This window comes from Agelaius phoeniceus, chromosome 6, assembly GCF_051311805.1.
Source record: "Agelaius phoeniceus isolate bAgePho1 chromosome 6, bAgePho1.hap1, whole genome shotgun sequence".
Taxonomy (NCBI): Eukaryota; Metazoa; Chordata; class Aves; order Passeriformes; family Icteridae; genus Agelaius; species Agelaius phoeniceus.
Window position 1 is genome coordinate 1,615,501 of NC_135270.1, and position 25,203 is coordinate 1,640,703.

A 25,203-nucleotide genomic window follows, 5' to 3' on the forward strand; every position below is an offset into this window, starting at 1 on the left:
GAGGAGCTATGGTAGCAAACTGGTGAGACAGCTGGGGAGTTTGGGGGATCAGGTTTTACTCTTAGCTTGCTATTGATTTTTTAAATCAATGACCTTTTAAGATGGTAAAAATAATCACATTTTGTAACATGCACAGATTTGTGCCTTTGAAGTGTATTAAAAACACAAAACAATTCTAAAGAAAAAAACTAAAATTCCTTCAAAAATTCCTTAAAATTTGTGACTGCGACAGTGTCAGAGTAGATGGTTCTTTCCCCAGAGAAACAAAACAACTCTGAACATCCATGCTCAAAGATCACTTGTGTCGTTTCTAGTAACTTGAAATGATTTATGCTTGTGTGTATTTTTTAATGAGTACAAGTACAAAGAGGTTTATTTCTGACATACAAGAGGAAAGTACAAATCCAGAGCTCCTATGGTTCCCATTTGGCAGAAGGTTTGAAGGCAGGCACTGCATGAATTCCACAGCAGCATGAACTCCACAGGGACATGCAGGTTTGGTGCACACAGAAGGATGCTCCTTGAAGGCCTTGTTTATTGCACTTCTATCCAGTAGTGTGTGTTCAGGGTTCATACAAGCAAGATACTAAACAAAAATAAAATCTAGAAATAGCTAACTAAACTGGTGCTTTGGGCTTTAGATTTCATCTCCCAAAACCAGCTCCTGAGCTGCCTCAGGCTCAGGCTTCCAACCTGCTTGGTCCTCCAGGCTTTCTAATTCTCTCTGCACTTCCTGGATGACACTGCTTTCCTCATAGGCAGAGAGGAGATCCTGAGGGATCAAGCTGAGAAAGGGCATCTCATCCATGATCAAGGGATCTTCTTTTTCAGTGTGCTGTGTTTCATTGGCAGACAGCTGGCACACAGATGTGGTGCTGTGGCTGTTGGGAAAAGGCACATCTGGTCACACAGTACATCATTTTGTGTTCTTCTGCTGCCTGTGAAATTCTCCATTCCTGCCCCATAAAAACATGTTAAATGCACAATGAATCTACCCTAGCTGACTTCACAAGCACCTGGTTCTTACATGCTTGACAGCTGGTCAGTTATAAATGTGATTTCCACATCCAGAGATCCTAACAGCATAAATAGTTTGATCCTGGTAAACAAGAGCAGTGTTTACAAACAGCTAACAAACAAACAGGTAACAAAAAAAAAGTCACTTGAATCTTCAAATTCAGATAGAAACTTCTGGACAGTTCAGCTCTATTCCCACCCCAATTAATTTCTGTTTCTGTATCCTCATCTGAAACATTGTTCTTGCTAGAGCTGACATTTGCTGACAGACCTTCCCTGAGGTTAATGGCACATTAACAACAGTTCTGGTGCTGATAGGATGGGATGGGATCAGCTCTGCCTGCTTCCTTAGAAGACATTTATGAAACAAAATGTTACCCAATTCCTTTCCAAGCATGATAAAACATAGAGTTGGACACAGAAGAGAGAAATATTAATCTGCATCTCTATCCCAGCTATGATGCCTTGTTAGAAGTTAATATGATGCTGGAAAGTGTAGGAGAAAACTTGGAGTGTTTATTTCATAGAAAACATTGGTTTTGTAAAAATGCTTTTAGCAAAACTGAAATGATCTCACTTTCTGCCAATGAAATTGCTGACAATAGAAATAACGCCTTTAAAAGAAATATTAAAAGCATGACCTATGAAAAGTTTGTATTAAAATTCCTTTAACATATCTTACATTCTAAAACAAGCAAAAATCTGAGAGAAACCCAGTCTCACATAGAGTTGGTGGACAGGGACCGTATGCAGAGAATGAAATTGGAATGATGCATTTCAACAGCTGCTGGCACTGACTGATTAAAAAGCAGTACCAGCCTCGTTAATTCACACACTGAATTTACACAGGATTCATGTGTTGCCAAACTCAATTGGGCACATCTGTGTGGGACAAAGCAAAAGGTGCCAATGCTGCCCATGGGAAGAACTGTCAAAACCTTTTCTGGCGAGGCAGAACGTGAGGGCTGTGTAGCTATGAGCACAGCATCAGAGCCCTCCCAAGCTCCAGGCACGTGTCTCCAGGCCCAGCTTTGGTGCTCACCTGTGGGGCTGGCAGCTCAGGCCCCCTGCACAGGGACACAGCTCCAGCACTCCATCGGGCTCCAGGTCCCAGGTGATGAGGTTGAGGAGTCTGTTGGAAGGGTCGTGGCAGGGCTCACCCTCCTCAGGCAAGGGTGTGCACACAGGAAACAACAGCTCTGCAGGCCAAGGGAAAGGCGTTTTAGGAGAAGTCTTCAGCTGTCTGCTAAACTGGGGTGAGCCCATGTTTAATTCTGCATGCAAGATATAAAAAGAGGCTCGACCTCTTTTCAAGCTCCCTTATGTGTGTGACAGGGAGCCATGAGCATGGTTTTTCCACTAGGTGGGAGTAAGACATTTGAAGTTCATCCTTGATGAGCAAGATCAGCCTGACTCAGAGACTGCTCTCAAGGCAGCACAGCATCCCCTGGAGATCCCAAACTCTTCTAATCCCAAGAAAACGAACATTACAGGGAATCCTCTGCAATGAGTAGCATTAATGGTTTGCAATCTGAACAGACACATACCTCTCTATCTTAAACCCTGTTACTTTTTTCTATTGCTTTGCAGAGGCTGCAAATACAGAGCAATTGTTCAGAAACTAATGAGCTTACAAGAACTACAACTCAGATATTTAATTTATTTTATCAATTCTGCTGTGGGCAAAGCTGTCTGATGGCATCTGTGGCTTGGCACCCTCATTTCTACACAGGGCTGAATTTCAGCCAGTGTAAGACATTATTTAAAAAGGCTGTGTCCTTTGGGTTTCCTCATGTCAGTAACTCCCAGTCTCAGTCTGGAATTCAGCTCTTCCAGATGTTCCTAGAAAAGCTCCCTTCTTCCTCTTGTCTTCAGTCACTTCATATGGCAGGATGAAATATGAGAAGAATTCAAACTCCAACTTTTTAAATCAGGTTTGGTCAAAAAACACATATATGTGTGTGCATGCATAGACACATGTGCTTTAATGTATATGACCTATCAGTTCCCAGGTTCAAAACATTATATACTGAGCAGCTAATACTCCACAGTTTACTACAGTTTTATATAAAAAATACACATCTTCAGTAGGACAATCATTTGCAACTCTCCAGTGATGGAGAAAGGCCTCGAGGTTAGGCCTGACCTGACAAACCCTAAAGCAGAGAGCCATAGAGAATAAAAATTCATTGGTATTAATCAATAGCACTATTTTATGTTCTAACAAGAGTATTCTATCATTATTTATCAATGTTCTTACCTACTGAGATATATATATATATATCTCAGTGTATATATAAAATTTTCTTAATGACTATATATCTTGCTCCTTCCTAACCAAACTTACTTAGCATTGAAGGTGTAGTGCTCAAACATCAACGTGGGGAAGCTGAGCAGATCCTCTTCACTTTTAAATGATGCTGGAGCTTTCTGCTTTGTTTTCCTGGAATGCCCTGCAGCCTGATCTACCAGCAGCAGGCTGAGAGTGGGACAGACCCAGCCATCAGTACAAGGTCTGCCCTGGCTCACAGCAAAGGAAAAAGCTAGGGAATTCTGGGAATTATGTACCTGGTGTAGGGAGCTGGCTGGAACTGTGTCCTGTCACTACTAAAGGAAGGTGAACTGTCACAAACGCAGTGAGGAGCTGGTGGGTATAAAACAGCAGAAGAAACTGGACCCCAACCAAAGAGGATTGGAGATTGATTTCAGGCCCAAGAGCTTCTCCTCTGTGCTCCCTTCTGTAAATCAACTTTCACATTCCCACATGGACTGACAGCATGACCTGGAACATCATTCCTGTGTGTCCCTTGGCTGCCTGGTGCCCACTGCATGGTGTGATGCCCTGGAAGGCTCACATGAAACTCGGGGTATGAAATGTGTCTGCAGCCTGATTCTGATGGGCTGCTTGCTGAGAGGAAAGAGAAGCCACTTTCAGCCAGCTCATTAATTCCTTCTGCACATTTGTAATCCTATCATTTTTGCTAATTGTGTGTAAATCTGACACAGAACTCCCCCTTAGAAATGTACATTTTTGTGCTTCTGCTGCTGGTTTCATCTCTAGTGTGCAACAGGCTTTGCTTTCACCAGCATGCACCCCACCAGGCTGTTTCTCACTCCTGATTCTATCAAGGTTTCTAATGGAGTTAACCCAGTGCATTCCACAGGCCAAGGGAGAACAGCCTGCTGATTCTGTGGAGATTTAACCCATAGGGAAAAGCAAGGCACAATTCTTCCCAAGAATATTTCTAGGTTTCACATTCTCTGAACCTCAGAGAAAAGAAAAACAATTCTTATCACTTGCTGTGCCCGTGTTTGTGCCACAGTAGAATGCAACATGGAGATTGTTCACCCACAGTGATGGTGTTCTGTTCCCTTGGCCTGTCAGGGCCAGGTGTGAGTGTGTGTGTCTGGGGACTGTGGGTGACAGCCATGAGATTCTGGGCAGTGTGAGCAGGGTGAGTGCTTGGCATATCAGTTTAGATGTAATATAATGTAATACAGTATAGAATAATAGAGTATAATAAAGTAATGAATTAACCTTCTGATATCAATGGAGTCAGATGCATCATTCCCTCTCCCCCTTGTCGGGGTTGCCTGCAAATTCAATACCCCTGGGCTCAGAAGAGCCAAATACCAACACTCCTGCACTCTGAGCTGCGCAGGACAAAGCCCTGGGTACCTTTGTGGAAAGCACAGCAGGTGCCAGGGCTGCAGTCGTGCTGGCTCTCACAGATGGTGCCGTTCTCCCCTCTGGAAATGGATCTCCTGCACTGGCCCCACACGCAGAGCTGCTCCCCACAGCACTCCACATCCCGAGAGCAGGGCTGCAAGGGAAGGGCAGGGCACACAGCTGGCACTGCAGCACCCAGAGCAGGGCACCAGAGACACAGCTGGCCACAGAAATGGCACTGCAGCACCCAGAGCAGGGCACCAGAGACACAACTGGGCACAGAAATGGCACTGCAGCACCCAGAGCAGGGCACCAGAGACACAACTGGCACTGCAGTACCCAGAGCAGGGCACCACACACAGCCACACTCAGAACTGGGCCCTGGGCCTGAGCACAACAATGTCTACTTTAAATAAATGTCACATTCCCACTGTTTAGGTAGAACTGCTTCATTTCTCAACTGAAGCACACATGGAATTGGTGCCAGACAGGAACCTCCACAGCAGAGCAGCAGCACTCCATCCAGCCCAGCCTTGGGCACTGCCAGGGATCCAGGGGCAGCCCCAGCTGCTCTGGGCACCTGTGCCAGGGCCTGCCCACGCTGCCAGGGAACAATTCCTGCCCAAAATCCCATCTAGCCCTGCTCTCTTTCAATGTAAAGCCATTGTCCCTTATTCTGTCACTATATGCACTTGCAGGATGTCCCTCTCCAGCTCTCCTGCAGCCCCTTTAGGCACTGAAATGCTGCCCTAAGCCCTCCCTGCTCTCCTCTCTCCTGCAATCAAGGGAAACAAAAAATTAACAAATGAAATGTTATCAGTGGAGAACATTACTGATTTTTTTCCATTGTCAAATGCAGTCAGGAACTAAACAAAATCTTCAGAAGAATTGTTCTCAAAGAGCAAAGCAAAAAACAAGCCTTACTAAAATCTGTTTTTTAGTTGTAATAAGAACCAGACCTCATTGGTAACCAATAGTCTTTGAAAAAACTCCCAGAAAAAAAATCTCTTTGTGAATTTCCAGCTAAAGGTTGTTTTGTATGACCATTGCCCAAGTGTTTGAACTACACCTACCTAAGGAATCAACCCAGTAAAAGCCGTGTGTGTCACTTTGTTTCCTTTTTTAGGTACTTTGGTTAACAATCTTCAATAGTCCTAGCAGGTCAGCACTTGAGCAGCTTTTTCCTGTCTGTGTACAGCCCTGTGTGGCAGCCATACAAAACCTGTGTTTCGTTTCCAGTGGATCCCACAGGCAGTGCTGAGCACAGGGCAAGGAGCAGGACTGCACTGGCACTACTGACACCTGATCATTGAAGAGGAAAATGCTCTGTAGCTCCTGGGGCAGGGAACTGATCCCACCTCCTCCAGCTGAGCTCTACAACACAAGATCCAGTGTTAACTTTCTTTAGCCTACAAGTGCTCTGCTGAGAGCTGAAAAGAAAAGGTGGGGACGGGGTGGGTGCTGGGCCATCGCAATCTTGATTTTTAATTACTCCCTGTTAACGTGAAAATTTATTTTACCCTCATGCAGAAAGCTTTGCAGCTTCTTTTCTATCAGTTTTGACTGGCTGACATTAGCAACAATAACTTACTGAGTTTCTAAAGATCACATGAAATCCCATCTCAGTCAGCACTTACTGTGTGCTGGGGCTTGCAGAGCTGGCATTTGTATTCCAAGGTGGAGAACTGGCAATATTTCCCTGGTTCACAGTCTTCATCAATGATACACTCCTGGAGGAAAGGATAAAAGAGTGATTTACCAAAATTCATTCTCCTTGAAAAACCAAAAATTCTTCACTGATTATATTTCTTATTTGGGAACCAAGACAAAAAGCTTGCTGGGGTTCTTTGTTCAATCACAGCTCTGCAACAGAGCAGTGCCCTCTCCCTGGCTCATCTAAGTCCTCTGGCCTCAAATTTCACCTCCTGAGCCCGTGGCAGTGAGGAGAACACAGTGAGAGTGATAGATTTTTGCACCCTCGTGTCTGGTTCACAGGGACGGGGTGTTTTCCCATCTAATGGTTACCTCTTAAAAATTGTGTGATTAACCCTCTTCTCTAAATATTTTTTTTCCTCCAGGCTGGAAACAATTTAGTCAACAGAAGAATAACTCATAGCACTGTTCTGAGTCACCTGTTTGTGACCTGCCCAGCACTGGTTTGTACCATTGTTAGTGGAAAGGAAAAAGGAAAAAAGGAAAAGGAAAAGGGATTACACAAAAATGCCTGAATTCTCTGAATTAAGCACTTGACTGCTCTTTGGCAGACACTAATCTCACTTGCTGGAGCAAATCACCTGTGCAGCCTCTGCTGAAAGCCCCCAGTGAGCTCTCCCTTTCCTCAGATCTCCTGCAGATTCAGCCTTTTGGGGGTTCTTGCCCTGGGTGAGGCAAGGCTGCTCTGCAGGAACCAGCCTTGTCTGAGTTACCCATTCTGGCCACCTCAGATGGTTTCCAATAGTTTGCTGTGTTCATTTTGTGCAAATTCACAGAATCACTGGGTTGGGAGAGACCTTCAAGATCACCCAGTCCAACCCAGCCCCGAGAGCTCAGCTGAACCCTGGCACCCAGTGCCACATCCAGGCTTTGTTAAGCACACCCAGGGATGGGGACTGCACCACCTCCCCGGGCAGCCATTCCAGAACTTCATCACCCTTTCTGCAAAAACTTTATCCTGATATCCAGCCTGTATTTCCCTTGGTGCAGCTTGAGGCTGTTTGATTACTCAGAACACAGAACAGAAGCTAAACACAGTCTGGGGCCTGATTCTTTTCAAGTCCACAACTCAGCATTTAAGTTTATGTGTTTATAATTCAGAAGAAGTCATTTTGGCTGTTTTAAGGAATTAGTATCACCAGGCCTAGGCTGCTATAAATTATTGCACTGTTTTTCTGCTTCATTATCCCAGTACTGTGTGTGAGGTTTTTTTTTTCTTTTTTTTCTTTTCTTTTCTGTTGCTACATAATCAGATGGCTCAAAATCCAAATATCCAAATGCCATGCAGTGTGTTGGAGGTTTTGTGCTCCAAGTGAGCAGCCAGCCTCCTCTCTTCAGCAGCTATGCTCTTCTAGGCCAACTTTGTGGCTTTGTCAGCTGCTTTTATGAATGCCCTGTATAACCCATACCCAGAACAGACTATTTCACTCCTGTTCCATCCCCTTCAGGCAAACAGCCAGGTCTTGCTGCAGTCAGGTTTTCCAGCTGTCCTTCTCCACAAAGGAGAAACCTTGTCATGATTGCTCTAAGCTCATGGAATAACTCTAGCTCTAAAACCACCTCACACCAAAGCTGCAATTCTCCGGTTGCTGCTTCCTCCTGAATTAATGAGTCCCACACCAAAAAACTTTTTCCTCTTACTGAATTGTGTCCCACCAGTTCAGACACTCAGTTTTATGAGAGTTTCCAGTCAGGGAAGAAAAAAAAATCCCTTTGTGTTTTTCTTTCCTGGCATGGCAAAGGCTTCCCTTCATATGAGCTCTGTGGAATTGTGTGCCACACTCCACACCAACTTACCTCCCCCAGACACCCACAGCTAATGCAGAACTCAGTACATGCAGATGTGTAACAATGTATTTTTAAAATTATTTATTTTTCCTTATTTAATCAGGCAACAGACCTCTTCTGACTCAGCTACCTTTAGACAGAATAATTGCTGGACAAGGAGCAAATCTGAGCACCTTCATCAGCTGCAGCAGATCCTGAACAATCCATTTTTTTCCTGGAACTTCAAAACTAAATTATTTCTCAGAATATTTGGTCATTGCAGGAGCTTGGGTAAACTGAGGAGAAGGAGTGCTGGCCTCTGATGCACAGCAGAGCACACAGGCTGGGCAGATAACTTACAGACAGGATTAGGCACACTGACAGTGATGTACACCTCTCTGAAATCCCTTTTGGTGCAGTAGCAGTCAATGCTGTGGCAAAGGAAGAGGCTGTTTGGGAGTAATACAGAGTGAAAGCAGCACTGCCTATTTATTAATGGGTGTACTGGGACCCACCAACAACAGAGGCCAGGATGGAGAATCCCATGCCATGTACCTGCAAGGACACACTCAGCATCCTGTGGACTCTTATTATAATACTGTGCTCTGCAATGAATATCCTGCAGCACCTGGAAGCTATTTGGGCATTAGGATCAGTTCCAAAAAAAACAGGGGAAAGAAAACCCCAACAGAAAAATTGAAAATAATTGAAAAGGTTCCTAAGTCTGCTGAAACAACTGCTGCTGAAAGAAATGTCAGGTTTCTTGTCTTTGGTAGATTATGTCAAAGATTATTGCATTCCTGAAGAACGATTAGTGTCCATTTTATTTGAAAGCACAGCAGTGAGTGATGCTGGTGACAGCTGAACGTGGCAGCTCCCAGACACAGGAGCAGCTGGGGCAGGTCTGACTGTGCAGGCCAGAGCTGGGGGCACAAGCTTGGACAGGAGCACTTCCCCCAGGCCTTTGCACCCCCTGGAAAGGCACAGAAGAGGAGTTTCCTCTCTGTGTGATGTGCCAGCCTGCAGCCCACAGCATGCACTGGGCTGGAAGGGGCTGCAGGCAGCTCTGCACAATGGGCTCTGTGGAAAACACCAATCAATTGTTTTTAAAAGTTTAATAGTAATGAAATGGTTATAAAAATAGCAATATAATTAGACTAATACTAATTTGGACAATTTGGATTAGGACAATATGAGACAATAGAGACAAAGAGTTATGGACAGTCCAGGTACCTTTTCTGGGCAAAATAAGCCCAAAAAAGGACCCACGTTAACAGAGGATTAACCCTTAAAAGCAACAGCCTGTTGTATATTCATACAGCTCATCCATGATGCATAAATTCCATTCAAACACAGGATTCTGTCTGGGCACTATCAGCTGCTTCCTCTCAATCCTGACAGCACCGTCCTGCCCGAGTGAGGCAGGAAGAAGTTCATTTCTCCTGATAATGGGGCAATAAATTCCCTTTCTCTGAAAGATTCAGGTGTCCTGTGGCTGCTATCCTATCTCACTGCCAGTCCTTTCTTTAGAAAGAGTATCTTACATAGCATAGATTCTATTTTAACATTATGTCATAACCTAAAACTATATTTAGCACACTACTTAAGAGAATTAATACAGCATCACTTTCTAACACAACACATATACTATTCATTTCAATATTTGCCAAAAGCCAATCACAAAACAGGCATATTTCACAGGCTGGAAGGGGCTGTAGGCAGCTCTGCAGAATGGGCTGGCTGCTGCACTGCACCCAGCCCAGCCCAGGGTGGGCCACGTCACCTCTGCCCATACCAGGGAGGACAAACAGGGACAAGCCAAGAATTTCTCATTTCAAGTCATGAAAGCAGAACAACAAGCCAGAGTTAACCAGCTCTCATAGAGAAACCCACTGTCTTTGGCAGTGCTCATCTGGTTTCTGTGCCTCACTGTGGCAACACTTTTAATGCTGTTTTGCTGGTGATACAGTATGTCCTGAAATAACACTCATTTTGCTTTCATCTTTTTCCCCTTAATCCTCAATTAAAACCCTAATTGTAGACTAAAAAATATTCTGATGATGACTAACCTTCAAGATGGACTCATTGATTTTAAATTCACAACTGGCATTGGATTTATCCATTCCCTCTCCCCACTCACACTCACCCTGCCTCCACATTCTCAGAAAGTTCTTCAAAGGTAACTTTAAACAAAACTCTTCACTACTCATATCTTCAGCCAATGTTTGTCTGGGAGTGAGTCCTTCTCTCCTGGGATCTTTACTCTTGTGTTTAGAACCCAAGGAAGCAGAGGAAGGCACAGCCATGACAATATACAACATTTCTGTGGTTCTCTGGCCCAGGAATGGTGAGATTCAAGCAAGAGAACCCCTTTTCCCCTCCCTGTGTAATCTGCATGGCTCAGTTTGCTGGCTTACTGTGATCCAGGTATGGTTTGTGCCTATGAACTCCTGCAGGAGCTGAGGGGAGAGGGAGGACTGTTCTCTGCACAGCTGGTAAGCCAAAACAGCCCTTCCAAAGTGGTCATTCCTAAACCTCTGTGCACTTCAGAGGCTCAAGCCATGAAGTGTGGAGGCAAAAATCAATGATTTTGTAGAGGTGAGGAAGTTCTGCCAGCAGAAACACAGCACAGGAAAGAGTTCCACTAGAGCAACAGGTGTGACAATCAGAAAATGAGTTTTAGTAACAACCTTGGAAATGCATGGGAGAACCTCTCACTGTATTTTGGGACAACTGCCCTCCAAAAGCTTCTCTGAACAAAAGCCCCTTTACATGTTCATTAAAAACTCCTCATACAAAGCAATTCCCCTCCCAAGAACCTGTAACTCTGGTAAAACTCAGTGTTAGCCTCCATAAACCACAGGCAGAGACCCTTCCCAAACAGTGCCAGAGCTCACCCAGCTGCACCCGTGAGACAGCAGCAGCTCCAGCCATGCTCACTCTGGAACTGACCTCTCGCAGCAGTGAGTGCTTCTAAGAGTTAACATTTCTGTGTTTACCAATCCCCTTCTAGGTTTTGTTTCAATTTCTGCAAGTTGTTTCACGCAGGGCTGCTCTCCATTACTGCAGCAGATGGCAAAAACTGCTGAGTAGTAGGGAAAAAAAAGAAGCATAAAACCTGTTTTATATCCTACATGTATTTACAAAAAAAAAAAAAAAAAAAAAGGCAGAATTACATAGAATGGAATATTGTTTTATGGAAACTACTACCTAAATTTGAAATGCAGTAGCATTCCAGTTCCTAATCTCTCCGTTGTCTAGACAGGGCATGCAATGCATTTGGTCTTTATTGAGATATGGATTAATTTGCCTTGAAATACCTCAAAACCTCTGTAATACTTTCCAGCAGCACAAGCCTCTCACTGCTGTCCTGCCAAGCACACAACACTCGTAAAATCAGGAACTTCTGTTAAAAAGAGACGTCCTGAAAAGAGCAGACATGGGCTGAGAGCTGTGCTGGGGGTCAGTGCTGCGGGGAACGCCAGCTCTTTGGGTGGCTGCTCAACAGGAATGTGGCTGCTGAGCTCAGAACCAATAAACAACACAAAACAAGTCCCCAGGCCTTGTCTTGAACTTCTCCATAGAGCTAATCCCATCCCATTCCTTCTCCCCCATTTCCCAGAAACATTTTACTTGGGAAAACTTCATTTCTGGTCCTCCACAAGGCACAATATAAATGGAGGTAAAATATGTCTACATGACAAACCTGAAAGTGGCCTGAGCTTGGCTTTAGGTACCCAAAGCAACACAGGTGTGTTAGCCTTAACATGGTGTCAAAAAGGGAATTATTGAGGCAGGCTGTGATCCCCTGTGATAAACTGCTCACCACCAGTGCAAGAACTGCATCCCTCCCTACACCACCTGCTCATTCCCCCCACACAAACAGTGATCTTGGCACTGGTCAGACCCTTGTGCAGTTAATGCTCTATGTCAAAAGAGGAAATAAATAAAATATAATCTTATCCATGGCTTCAAGGAACCAACTCCAATGAAAGAAGAAACTACACCCAAAAAACCCCCAAATAAACAAAACCAAAAAAAATCCTGTCAAATGCGCCAGAATAGTGAGAAAAATGGTGCCTAGGTGTTCTCTCAGACCATGCCCTGTTCACTCTTGGTCAAAATCTCTCTGTATGCTTTGTTATAATTTAATAGCAGGTCACTCTGCAGAAGCAGCCACTTCATTTTCTTCCCTCATCCTTCTTTTTCCTCAGTAAAAATAATCTGATCTTGTCAGGATTACAGCTTCTGCAAATGCTCCTGTGTGGGAAACACAGTGCCAAGTACTCATTTCAATCTGATTTGCAGTGGTATCAAAGAGGGCACATGAGAACTATTTTAATTTAGTAGAAAGCCCCATAAATTATATATCTGTCAGGTAATTAACTTAATCTGGAAACGAAGAGCTATCTAACTAGGAAAGGAGAAAAGGACTGTGTCTGTGTGTGTATATACATATTTATGTATATGTGAGGTCAAAATACTGATGCACATTTATAAATAAAGCTTTCCTAATGAGTTTGCAATTAATAGTCCTACCTGAGAAATGCATCTACCTGTGGATCTGTTGATGGGAGAACAACTCTTTGATCTTGGATAACCAGGAGAAATGTGTAAGCACTCATGCTCTGACAGACCCTGGGTTTTACTCCAAATGTCCTGAGCTCCAGCAGCAGCTGTGGAGCCACTGTAGGGCTGTGCCACAAACCTGTCAAGTGCCAATTATTTGTGAGCAGCAGAGATCACACAGACACAGCCTGGAGGCAGTGATGCTCCCCAGGAGCTGGGTCTGACTGCAGGCTGCTCTTGTCTCTGCAGCTGGCAGCTAAAAAGTTCCTGTGATTCACCACTCAACTATGGCAGTTTTGCAAATCTGTAAATGCAAAACAAGGCAGAGTAGCTGTACACAGCGAGGATGTGAAACAGCTGGAGGAAAATAAAAGCCTTTGGAAACAAGATTTCTGTACTTAATAGCCACTGGCTAATCTTCACCACCAAATGAACAGCAGCACTCTGAGAGTAAGATGTTGACCTGTGCCCCATCCCTCACTGAACTGATTTCAAACCCTGAATCTTATGGGCTTTGTTCCTTTATAAGATGCTTTCTTTGGTAGTCTACGGTTTCAACAGACTTATTAATGCTGTTAAAGGTGCCAGCCAAAGATAATAATACTGAACAGAAGTACATTGGTGAGGATCCACATTCAGTGGATTTTGCCCATGGCAGAGCTGACAGTGTAGGAGACTGCTTTTACTGTAGGAGAAATTGAATAGTTTATTTTCCATGAGCTCTAGATGGAAGCGGAAGAGGTTTGAATTACAGCAACAGCATTGAAATAAATCATCTCCAGCATGCAAGGATTTTGGGAACATGAGATCCATGTCTGCCTAAGGATGAAATAGGTATTTGGGTCATAGGTGTGGACTCTTTGAAGCTTTGTCAAGACCTCCTCTTTGGGGCATTTGTTGGGATTACAAAAGAGCCTCTTTTATTTTATTATTCCCTTAATTTAATTTTCCATCTGAAATCATGTGCCTAGAGGATAATGACAACATGAGATGATGACTGTTCATGAATATTCACCCCATTTCCTAAACAAACACAAATGAGAAAGAAATGAAAAAGGGTCTTCAGCACACTCTTTTTGTCCTTCTAAAAGGAACATAAGAATATGAATGTACTGCAGATTTCCACCATGTATGAAGTCCAAGACAAACACCTACCAGGGGACCAAAACCTTCCCCTGCTGACAGATATCAGGTCTCTTGGAGAGGTTTTCCTCTCCCAGGAAAACCACTAGGGCTCCCCTTTGCCTGACACCACCATGTCCTAAGATACTGCTCCTCCCCCAGGCTTTCTAAGGGAAGAATTTTGAGGGATTCCTCATATGATAGAAATTCAGGAGCAGGCTCTGAGTCATTTCCACACAGAATAACAAATAAACAGACCCAGAATTCCCACCCCACCCTGTGTACCTTTAGTACAACCATGCTGCATTACAGTATGTGTGACTGGAAGGGAGAAGGGGATTTGTTCTGAGGGTGAGGATCAGGATCAGGGAGGGGGGCTCTCTGTGCAGGCCGCAGAGGTGAAGAACCACAATCTGCACAAGTTTGTGAAGAATCACAAACTGCAATCACCAGTGCAGTGTCCCTCAGTGCTATCAGTGACTCAGCCTCTCGCAGGCCGGCCAGACACCCACTCCACAAGAGAAGCCAAAATGCTCTTTGTGAATTACACGGGAGGAAGGACAAAGTTGAGACTCACTCAGCTGGCACAGAAATGCATTTCTCGAGGCATTGCATTTCAAACCACCATTCTACAGAGCTTCCTTCCTTCCTTCCTTCCTTCCTTCCTTCCTTCCTTCCTTCCTTCCTTCCTTCCTTCCTTCCGCCACTTCCGCCACTTCCGCCACTTCCGCCACTTCCGCCACTTCTTTCCTTCCTTCCATGAAACAGTACTAAACAGACACAACTTCAATTCACCATTTTCCTTCAATTTCCATGGCTTAGCTTAATAAACCACAGTGCAAAACACCATCAAGCTGGACTGGTAACGTCTCACACCTCTTCCTGACTCTACACAAATGGAAATGCTGAGCAATCACTGATCACATTCATTCTCTCTCCTCCTACTCACTGGTATAAAACCAGTATCGTTCTACAGATTCTGTAGGATCTAACCCTCCTCAAGTCCAGGCAAAGATTACTTTAGGCTCATCAGATATGGAACAATGTGTTATTGGGCCAACCTCCCAGCCACAGCAAATTCTGCCACCTTACCTATGACAACACAGATGTAAGCAGCTTTAACCCATTTATCTGCAACCTCTGCATCTATCTCAACCATTCCAAGATTATAACAGATGCAAATAAAAGATTAAAAAAGAAAACAACCTCTGCAATACATCCAGTGCTGTAGCCTATATTTCCTAAAGCCTTAGCTACTGTTGTTACCCTTCCAGCTAAGGCTTGCTCCTTAATTAGATAACATGGTTTCAGCTAAAATCTCAAATAAGCAGCTGCTGGAGCCAATGGATTAAGTTACATAATCAAAACCAGTGGGAAAAAATTTCTCATTTGCCTTAAAGCTTTTCCTCTCATGGGTAATTTGCTACATGTGTATGGCAAGAGGAAAGAAAAACAACCTTCAATGAAGAAAATCCATACTATGATCTCTTATCAGATGTCCCTAGATCACAAAATTGCCACCAGCACACATAAAAGATTCACTCTTCTGGGTGGATGTTACCAGAAAGAGAAGAGAACCCCAAACATTTCTCTTAGAATAAACAGGTTGATCTAGGAGAGGCAGAAAACAAAATCATTCATGGTGATTTGTTTTTATATCTCCCTACGACTTGGGCATGATCTATAAAATACAATTGCACAGCCTTGGATCCCCAAACTCAGCGTGCTGTGAGTGGGAAAACTGAACCAAGCCCAGGGAAAAGGCAAACAGGCTCCCTTTGACTCATGGCTTGCTGGCAGAGGAGTTGTGGCAACCAGCGTGCAAACAAGGGAGAAGCAGGAACCTGCATCCCTCCCTGGACATGGAAAGCTCCAGACAAGGCAGGATTTGTTCCCACAACCAACAGGAATGCTGAGAGCTTTAGAAGTGCATGGACACTGCTGGAGCACTGGCTGGATGAGAGTTTTGTACCCTTCAGGAGAACTCACTGGTTTACCAATCTTCTCTCACTAACCGTGCGCAGAACATTGAATCAGCTCTAGGCACTGCCACTCTACTACAGTGACAGGTGACTTGGTGAGGAGACATTTATCACAGGAAGAGCTTTCTCTCCTCAGTATTTAGCTACTCAAAGGGTAACAGCCCAGGAAGGGAAAACACTGAGGTGACTCTTCAAACAACTTAATAAAAATATTCTTTTTCTTTGGGGTTTAGCTGGAATAGAAATACCACATTACAGCACATGAGGATCTGGAAAATTTCTTAACAATTCTAAATACAGGCATAGACTGGAATTGCTAATGAAGACTTTTGGAATATCTGTTAGTACTACATAGTTGTGTTTCCCTAACTCGACAGAAAACAAACAATTTAAACTAAACTAGACTAGCAGGAAATATGAGAGAAATCCTAGTCACTCTTTTACTATTTTTTTTCATTACTAATCAAGTAAATTTACTAAAGTTATCTAAACTGCTTCAGACTCCCACTGATACAAACAAGAGCAGGATTTGATACCTTTAATTAGGAGTAACCCTTCAGACTCCCACTGATACAAACAAGAGCAGGATTTGATACCTTTAATTAGGAGTAACCCTTTTGCTGTTCCATCTGTTTGCTTGTCTGGAAATCTAAGCCACCATTTAAGAGGGGGGAAAAAAACCCCCAAAAAGATACTGCTCTGTGTTCTCTGACATGGCTGGTTGTGTTTTCAGCCAGAACACCTGCCTGGCTTGCCCCTCAGCAAAAGGCACCTTGTTTCTCCTGCCCCTGGTAAGGTCTGGCAGCTGCTCCCACTTTTTGCTTTTTTGCTGACGGCCAGTGAGTCCCAGAGCTGAACTGAGCCTCCCTGCTCACACTGTGGCCACTGCACCCTGCAGGGCTGCACAAGCCCCTGATGTCTGTGCCCTCTGTGCACTCTGTGTGCACCCACAGCTTCCCACACAGCCCTCTCAGGGAGAAAACCAGCTCAGGGTGCACCAAGCTCAGCAAACAAGGATGGGGACGCTGGGGAGTGTGTTGGGCAGCTGGTAATTACAGGGATTTCCCACCTTCCTCCTCAGAGAAGTTTCTTTGTGCAGGATCAGACCTGACACTTGTATTTCAAACTCCTCCTAGCAGCTCTTTCCAGTCACTGAGGCTAACATTCAGGCTGGTTTCTGGCCACAGCCCAATGAACATCAGATAACTGTGAAAACCACTTGGTTTAGATACTCTGTGACTGGCAATAAGGCCATCCTCTCATCCATGACCTAAATTAAATCCCTTAATAGCTTTTGCATCACTAAGGAGCATTTGCTGCTTATGGAGTTACCTATGAAGTCTCAGAGATATGCACACAGTCCATCACCCCCTTCATACAAGAATAAGTCCCTCTCTACAACAAGATTCACAGCCTGAAAACACTCCAGATTAATAAGAGCAACTCAGAGTGTTAATTGAACAATTCTTCTCATCTTTAGCTAAATCCACTTTCCCTTTGCACCCTTCTGCACATCATTTTCCTCTCTAACAAACACAGGCTACTTGTCCCCATGAACTATTCCCACTTGCCCCAAAGCTTCATATTCTACACTGCTGAGACCAAAACTGAAAAGGGAACCAGAAAAGGGGGTTCAGTAAAACATGAAGAATTGGCTGAGGATGTCTAACCATGCCTGTCTGAGGAGCCATGGCTCTCCTGTCAAACAAGTCCAATTTGCCTTATCTGCTCCTCCTCCAAGGATCCCCTAAAGGGTGGGTGCTGTGCAGAACAGACCTGCACTGCCCAATGATTAATGGAGCAGAGCAGGCTGGACAGCTAACAGAACAGCAGACTCAGAGTACCAGGGAATCAAATTATTAAATATACAAAACCTACCAGATTTAGATATTACGTGATTTTTGGCCAGACAGAGACCTGGATTCCAACCCAGGAATGCACTCACAGTGTCTATTGATAGTTTAAGGTTGTTGAGTGCAAGTCACCAGGGGCTAAAAGTTCTGTGAAAAAAAGCAACAAAAAAATTGGACCCAAATATAAGATTGCCCAAAACAAGTGTCCTCCCTGAGATATTAGGGAGCAGAAGTCAACACCAAAATGCTGCATTTTTAAGCTTCTGCCATGACTCCTCTCCTGCAGTGCTGCTGATTGCATGGAAATAATTGCAATTTCCACTCCATTGAGTCTTCCTTCTCAATTTCCAAAGCGTCCTTTCTACAGAGCACTGGAAGGAACTCCTCTCCCTGGAGCAGGATGAGCCTCGAAGAGAGCAGCTCCAGTACATGTGGCTGAGAACATGGTTGGTGAAATCATAGACAAGGTGCCCAAAGAGGAACCAAGTGGTTACTTTGGCAGTTCTGGATATGGCAGGGAACTGGGAGCTTGAAGAGCTGCAGCTCAACCATGTAAAGCACTCTTTTTCTCTAGAAAAGGGGGAAATTGAACTGTTTTCTTTCTTTTTAGTACTTTCCTGCTAGAGTAAAGGTAAGGGCTGACAAAGGGTTTAAATGAGGCTGTTATAGAAGGGATGCCATCCTTTCTGTCTGCACAGATGAACCAGAACCTGCCAGGTCAGCCTGGAAAAGCTGTTCCACAGTGACACCTCCCTGCCCAGAGCTCCAGGGGTGCCTTCACATGGCAATGGAGGCCTGGGCATCCCAGGGTCTCCTCCTAAGGACAGGCTGGTGTTTGAAATCCCTGAGAGAGCAGCTGCTCTCTGTGTTTGCAGAAGGCGTGGCCCACAAGGAAACTCTGACCTGTGCTGTGTAACCAAAGAGGAGGCACAGCCCTGCCCTCAGCAGCCTCTGCCACCAGGGGCAAGCAAAAGGCAGGAATCTGTTCCACAGTGCCAAAGTGAAATGAGAAATGTGTTACATTCTTCCAGCTCCCTACTTCACTCTCCCTAGACACCAGCATCATTAAAAATCTCTTTCAAAAGAGAGAATTGAAAGCTAACAGATATACTTCTACTAAAATTTGAAAAAAAACCCCAAAAAACAACTGCAAACAAACCCACAAACACAACCTAGCTAAAAAGAGGCATTGCTTTTTTTTATTATTTATCATATTACTAGAGAGAAGAAAAAAGCTTAGGTACACTAGCTTTGAATTACAAGAGAGAGCTTATAATAGAAGAGAGAGTAAATTACTGCTCTGAATGGAAGTGAGAAGAAATGCAACTAATCTTTGTGTAGCAAACCTTACCAGTACCAGTTTTGCTTCCTTTTATTTTTCATCCTTGCTTTTCCTTGGTTAGGCTAATATATCACACCTGACACAGGCCTAGCCAACAAGCTAGAAAAGATTTTGATTTTCATAGGATAATGAGGAATGCTGTTATTTTTTGCTGTGCTCTGTGCTTGAACTTTTGACTGAAAATACTTTATTGATTTGCAAGCTTCCCAATGCTCCCTGAAGAAAAAATATTACAGAGTATATGAGCCTTAAATCCAGGAACAAATGGATGTGAAGCCCTCCACAGACTTTATGCCCATCCAGCTACCTCTTGCCTGTGTTTGGCCTCTATAAAGACACAAGAGGGCTGGATTGAAGCCTGACATCCACAGGGGCGACTGCCAGCCCTCAGTGACATCTGAGAAAGTGAATGTGAGTCTGGGAATGCACTTGGGGCCTCCCAGAAATGCAGTGCTTCTGAGGAACTGGAGTGCACTGCCAGAAATGGCAACGAGCCCAACCCCACTTGTGGAGACTCCAAACAGCCCCGGCCACAAAAGCCCTGCCAGAGGAGCCACCACTAACAGAGAGCAGCCTGAGGGGAATGCTGCTGGGATGCAGAGCCAGGAAGAAACAGTCTGAAAGGAAAAGTCTGTGTGGGGAGGATTCTCCCTTGTGTTTCTGTCATATCTGGCCTTTATGTTTGGGTGCATGCTTATGTACATTTATTTATATGCTCTGTTTGTGTGTGTGTATTGGTACCTGCTTCAGGAGGACAAGCACTGGGATTTAAAATGCAGGCACAATCTGTTTTCCATGGAGCTGCTTCTCCAGTGCTGGATTTCTCATTCCAGCCAGTAAGTGGATGTATTATTGCAATGCAGACACTTCTTTGCCTTCGTGTGAGGCTCTTGTGTCATCTCTCAAAGCCCAAAAATGTCACATGAAAAGCTTTCAGTGATTTCAGAGGCTTATAACTCAGCACAGAAAATAAATGTAAACTGGGGAGGGGTAGGGTTCCAGTTATCACAAATTACTGCAGTAATGAATGGCACTGAGATTAAATTTCAGAGCATGTGGTTTGTGACAGTGCTTGGAAAATTCTTCTTTCTACCAAGCAAATTTGTAAAGAGCAGGAGCTGTGGGAATCCCTAACTTGTACAAGTTAAGGCTACAAACTGAGCCTGTGGAACCAGTGGAATGACTCTTCCACCACCTGTGCTCTGTGGAGCCTGTGGCCTGGAGAGTGACCAGGACATGTCACAGTGTCTCACAAAACTTCAAGGATGAAAATCTGTGTACATAAAAGTGACCTAAGGGCCAAGTGCAATGTTTTCTGCAACTTATTTCCCAATACTTTTACCTTAAGTTTACAGACCTAAGCGACAGTGCCTTTTCATTTGGACAAAATCTTTCTTCTGCTTCACAGATCTCTCCACAGCACCACTCCTTTCCTTGCTGTAACCCAAATCTTCCAATTCTTAATTGCATTACTGCTACAATATTTCTTTGTGCTTGTAATAGCAAAAGTGATTCATATTCCCCCTTCATGTCTAAAGTTTGCAAGCATTTTCAGATTTGCTCCTTTTAGGCACCTCTTAGTCACATTAATTTCACTCTCTCCTTAAACAAGGACCAAGCACATCTGGAGGCTGCTTTTCCTCCAAGCTGGCAACCTCTAAATAAGGTGTTTGTAGCCTGGGCATGCTGAAAGTTCAGAATGAGTGTGAGGGGGGAAATGAGCACGAGCAGCTGTGCTCCAGCAGCCTGCAGGGGGGTGCTGGGGAACAGGGGGTGCAGGATGGCGGCGAGGAGGAGCTGGCAGCACCAGCTCTGCGCCGAGGCTGCCACCACCAAATCAGACAAAAATCTGCATTCAGCCCTCACAGCCTTCAGCTGGAGCTCTGAGAGCACTGGGAGAGCTCTGGATGCAGCACTGGCTTGGTCAGTGAGGCAAACTTCCCAGATGGAAAATGCAGCTGTACCTTGATATATGAAGCTTATAAGGAACTGTGTATGAAACCTGGAGAAAGTTCATTTAGAAATAATTTTTACAGCTGTGAGAATGATTAGCCACCACAGGCAAGCCAAATACATGATGAAAATCACTAGTGTTGTGTTGCAGTGCTAAGAAGGTTAAAAAGTTTGCCTTTGAACACTGGGTCTGAAGATGATGATCACATTTACTTGGAAAAAAAACTTGGATTGTCTCCATTACTTATTAAAAAGCACTGTGTAGGATGTTAACACTTTGTATAGAATCAGCTGCAGTTTGGAATAGTTAAAATTTATTTAATACCTTGAGTTTTCACTTAAGCTACAAGCTTTGCAAAATAGTGAAAAGAAAAAAAAGTAGAGTTGCTTGTGTGTGCTATATTTTGCTACTTGCCATTTTCAAGCTTAAATAGCAGTATAAAAACATGAGCCTGAAGGAGGGAAAACTTTAGAAAAGTTTTTAGTGACTCTTTTAGAAAAGAGTCACTAATTTCAGGTTCTATATCCATTAAAAATCAGAAGTAATGACATAATTTTTCCATAATTATATTTATATAATGATTTCCATAATTATATTTATAAAATAGTTACAGAGCTGCTTCTGTGAAAGAACTGGAAGTAAGTTCTTCTAAAAAAAGCCAGGGTATGTTGAAGTAAATCAAATCACAAACTATTAGTTAGATGAAGCCAGCTCTCAGAGGAAACCTGGCAAGCCCAATCTTAGTAAGAGCACAAAAAATAATCCATTTTGATAAGACTATAACCAAAGAAAACCCAATTTTTTAAAGCAGTGCTATGTGCTGAATTGCTCATGTGACTACTGATGTTTAAGAAATGTACCTGTGCTTGCAAGACTCATGTAAAGAATATTGATCTTTTAAACTCCTTTGAGAGTCCTTAAACAACCATATTTTGAGGGGAGGGGGATTTATTGTCCCATGTCTCTCCTTTCTCTTCAAAGTGGCATTTCAGAACCAGTTGTCCATCACTTGTTAGGCTTGAAAAGCAAAAAGAGCCATATCTTTGTTGTTCCAAAGATTCCTCATAAATGATTGATTTGGGGTTATTTATTTTCAACTGTTTAAATCTATGAAGCATTTCTTTAATGGAAGACAAGATCCCTGTTATACTAAGGATTTATCCACACTCACTGGAAAGGGCAGTGTAACTACCTTTGCTATTTAACATTTACATTTGACAGACAAATAGTCAAACATGTCTATCAACCACAACACTGGAACTCTGTTTCCAAGTCATAATAGTCTTAAGTTAAACTAATTAAAAAACACAGACGTTTTTGACTGCTTACCCCAATGGTTTTGTGTTTCAAAACATTCCAAAATTTTGTTAGGTGAACTCTGTCACAGTCTTCTGAACAAGGAACCCAAAGTTTTTGTTTGATTTTCAGAAAGAAAGGAACGTGCTCACTTACATGATTCCTTTTGTTTTCTCCATCTCTTATGGATGTAATAACTGTCTCAGAAAAAACTGTTGATCCAGTTTTGTTATCTGTAACCTGATACCGGAAAAGAACAAAATATCAAACTACAGTTTTTATTGATCCTTTGTTACTCTCAGCCCTGCATCCTGCAATCATTAACCCACTCCCACCCCCTCTTTTTTTCCCATTTTGCTGTCACTCTTAATAAACCATAATCAGAAGGGAAAAGTAGATGACAGAGCTACCTCCCTGTCTATTTAAAATGATGCTGTAAAAGAGCAAACTGAGCAGGAGATGGTTGTGTGTTCATTCCCCATGTAATAGTTGTAGCTGTGTCCTATTTTTAGCAGGCCCTTTTTCAAAATAAATTGTTATTTCACACTAACCTTTTGTGACAGGTGTCCTTAACACCGTGACTAGTCAAGCACAGAAGATACAATCAAACCCCAAAGTAATTATCATCAGGAAAATTGACACTCCAAATTATTTTGTGAATAAATGTGTAAAACTGGGCTGGAGGAGGAGGGAGGTTTGAAGAAAACCTGCTTAAGAATGGAGAGCTCACCATACACAAGTTTTCTCATACCTTATCAATTTCTTGATGGGTCTGAACAGTTCTGTTGCCCACTCTGGTTTCCGTGTTGGACTCGTTGTGGTAGTTGGGAGGCAAGTCCTCAAAGCTGACTTCTGACAGCTTTTTTGCCCCTTCCTCTTCAGCTTCCATCTGCCAAATTAAAAAAACATAACAAAACAACTGAAAATCAGCAAAAATGTCACAAAAGAGGCCGAGCCATGCTTCCCGTGCAGGCCCCAGGGACAGACACTACCTGCTCCAGACACTGCCTGCAGCTGCTCTTTTCAGGGGCCAGAAAAACAGGGCTGAGCTAAACCCTTCAGCTCTGGGCTGCTGAAGCCAAAGTCAGTCCCTGTGGGGGGAAAAAAGTGTGCAGGCCACTGGCAATTTGGTACCTGCACAGGCTGGTGTCAGTGGAGAGCCCAGCTTTCTGCTCTTCACAGAAAACTGCTGAAAACTCCAAGCAGACTTTCCATTCTGACAAAGAAGAGAAAATAAGAGAGAGAAACAAAAGCCCCTTGAAGTCAACCCTGTAGATGAGGGTGCACACATCCAGGATTTAATTCTCTGTTTCAGTTCCTACTGTCTTTGTGGGGTGAAGGGCGTGAATCTTGTAAACACACAAGAATAAATCTCTCCTTTTATTTGCAACCGCTGTAACAGAGCTAGGAGGCCAAAAGTTCAACCAGGATGAACAACAGGATTTTCCCCAAGACAAAATCTCTCCTTTTGGTGTGTCTGTTTATTTTAAATAACAGCTGCAAATCTTTCTAAGTGCAAACCATTTATCTCCTAAGACTCTGCTCAAACAATTCACACTTTGCACTGCATCCAGGCAGCAATCCAGAGCTGACCACAGAGAAACAGGCAGAAATTCTGATTACACCCTTAAGCATCTTCACAGCATTGTAAAGAATGGTTTGTCTCAATGTATTTGCAGTCTAAATGAGGTGGATAACAGTGATAGATTTCAGAAACTGTCCAGAGGACAGCAAAAGACCCGAAATTAATTTAATTATAGTAAACCAAGGTCTGTTTCTGCAGCAGGTTTTCAGTTACAGGTTTTTGCAGACTAGGTATTTTTGAATGAGAGGAAGAGAGAACTTGAAAGGAAGATTCTTAACAGGTAGGGGAATAGAAAGCCCACAGGAAAGGTGAGTGCAGGGACAAGGTGTTTTGACAACCATATGAGACACTGGTTTGGGGTCTGGTCTCAATTTCTGGCTCTGAAACAGATCCTGGGCAATTCTGGGCCAGCAATTTCAGATCAAGACATGCAATTACACCACAGGCAAGCTGCTCCTCCACACATTTCCAGGACACTTACAGCCCTGAATGCTGGCTGGGGATACCCTGGTGCTCCTTAGCTCCCGCGGCACAAAGACCATCCCGTAACTCTTCCCTCCGCTCCTCCCCTCCGTCACTTCGGCTCCGGGGGGACCATGGCCCGCACCTCTGCCCGGCCCATCGCATCCCATCGCATCCCATTACCCCATCCCACCCCATCCCATCATGAGGGATGGGACCGGGCGAGCCCCGAGGGCCGGCGGGCACCGGGCCGGGGAGCCCGCGCTGCCCGCAGCCGCTCCCTCAGGGCCGCTCCGGGGATGCTGCCCGGCCGGGGAGCTGCGGGAGGAGGGAGCCCCCGGCGCCCCTCACCTCCTGCACGGCGTTGCGCAGCTTGTGCTGCGTGTCCTCCATCAGGGCCTCCACCTCCCGCAGCATCTCGCCCAGGCTGGCCGCCCGCCGCCGCCCGCCGCCCGCCGCGGGCCCGCACAGCGCGGCCACCAGCGCGGCCACCAGCGCGGCCAGCAGCGCCCAGCGCCGCATCGCAATGGCCCTCAGCTCCCCGCTAGCCCTGATGGCCCTCCGCTGGCCCTCGGCTGCCCCTCGGCTCCCCCCGCTATCCCTCGGCTCTCCCCGCTGTCCCTCGGCTCTCCCCGCTGTCCCTCGGCTCTCCCCGCTGTCCCTCAGCTCCCCACGCTGTCCCTCGGCTCCCCACGCTGTCCCTCGGCTCCCCCCGCTGTCCCTCGGCTCTCTCCGCTGTCCTTCGGCTCCCCCCGCTGTCCTTCGGCTCCCCCCGCTGTCCCTCGGCTCCCCCCGCTGTCCCTCGGCTCTCTCCGCTGTCCCTCGGCTCTCCCCTCAGTCCCTCGGCTCTCCCCTCAGTCCCTCGGCTTCC

General features: G+C 44.6%; 1 protein-coding gene across 1 annotated transcript; it reads right to left on the bottom strand.

The window, feature by feature from the left end:
- Positions 1-307: 307 nt before the first annotated feature.
- On the bottom strand, positions 308-24,937 carry DKK3 (dickkopf Wnt signaling pathway inhibitor 3). Its single transcript, XM_054635204.2, has 7 exons — positions 24,684-24,937; positions 23,037-23,174; positions 22,442-22,525; positions 6,325-6,417; positions 4,697-4,841; positions 2,060-2,216; positions 308-881 (listed from the first exon to the last, which is right to left on the bottom strand). Exons 1-7 carry the CDS (start codon positions 24,852-24,854, stop codon positions 638-640), a joined length of 1,032 nt encoding a protein of 343 aa, XP_054491179.2. The 5' UTR covers positions 24,855-24,937; the 3' UTR covers positions 308-637.
- Between the last annotated feature and the right edge of the window lie 266 nt (positions 24,938-25,203).

Coding starts and splice junctions, on each gene's coding strand:
- DKK3 (XM_054635204.2), bottom strand. CDS start 24,854: ATGCGGCGCTGGGCGCTGCTGGCCGCGCTGGTGGCCGCGCTGGTGGCC. Junction 23,175..24,683: donor TGCGCAACGCCGTGCAGGAG/GTGAGGGGCGCC, acceptor TTAATTTGGCAG/ATGGAAGCTGAAGAGGAAGG. Junction 882..2,059: donor CTGAGCTGCCAGCCCCACAG/GTGAGCACCAAA, acceptor TTTTCCCAACAG/CCACAGCACCACATCTGTGT.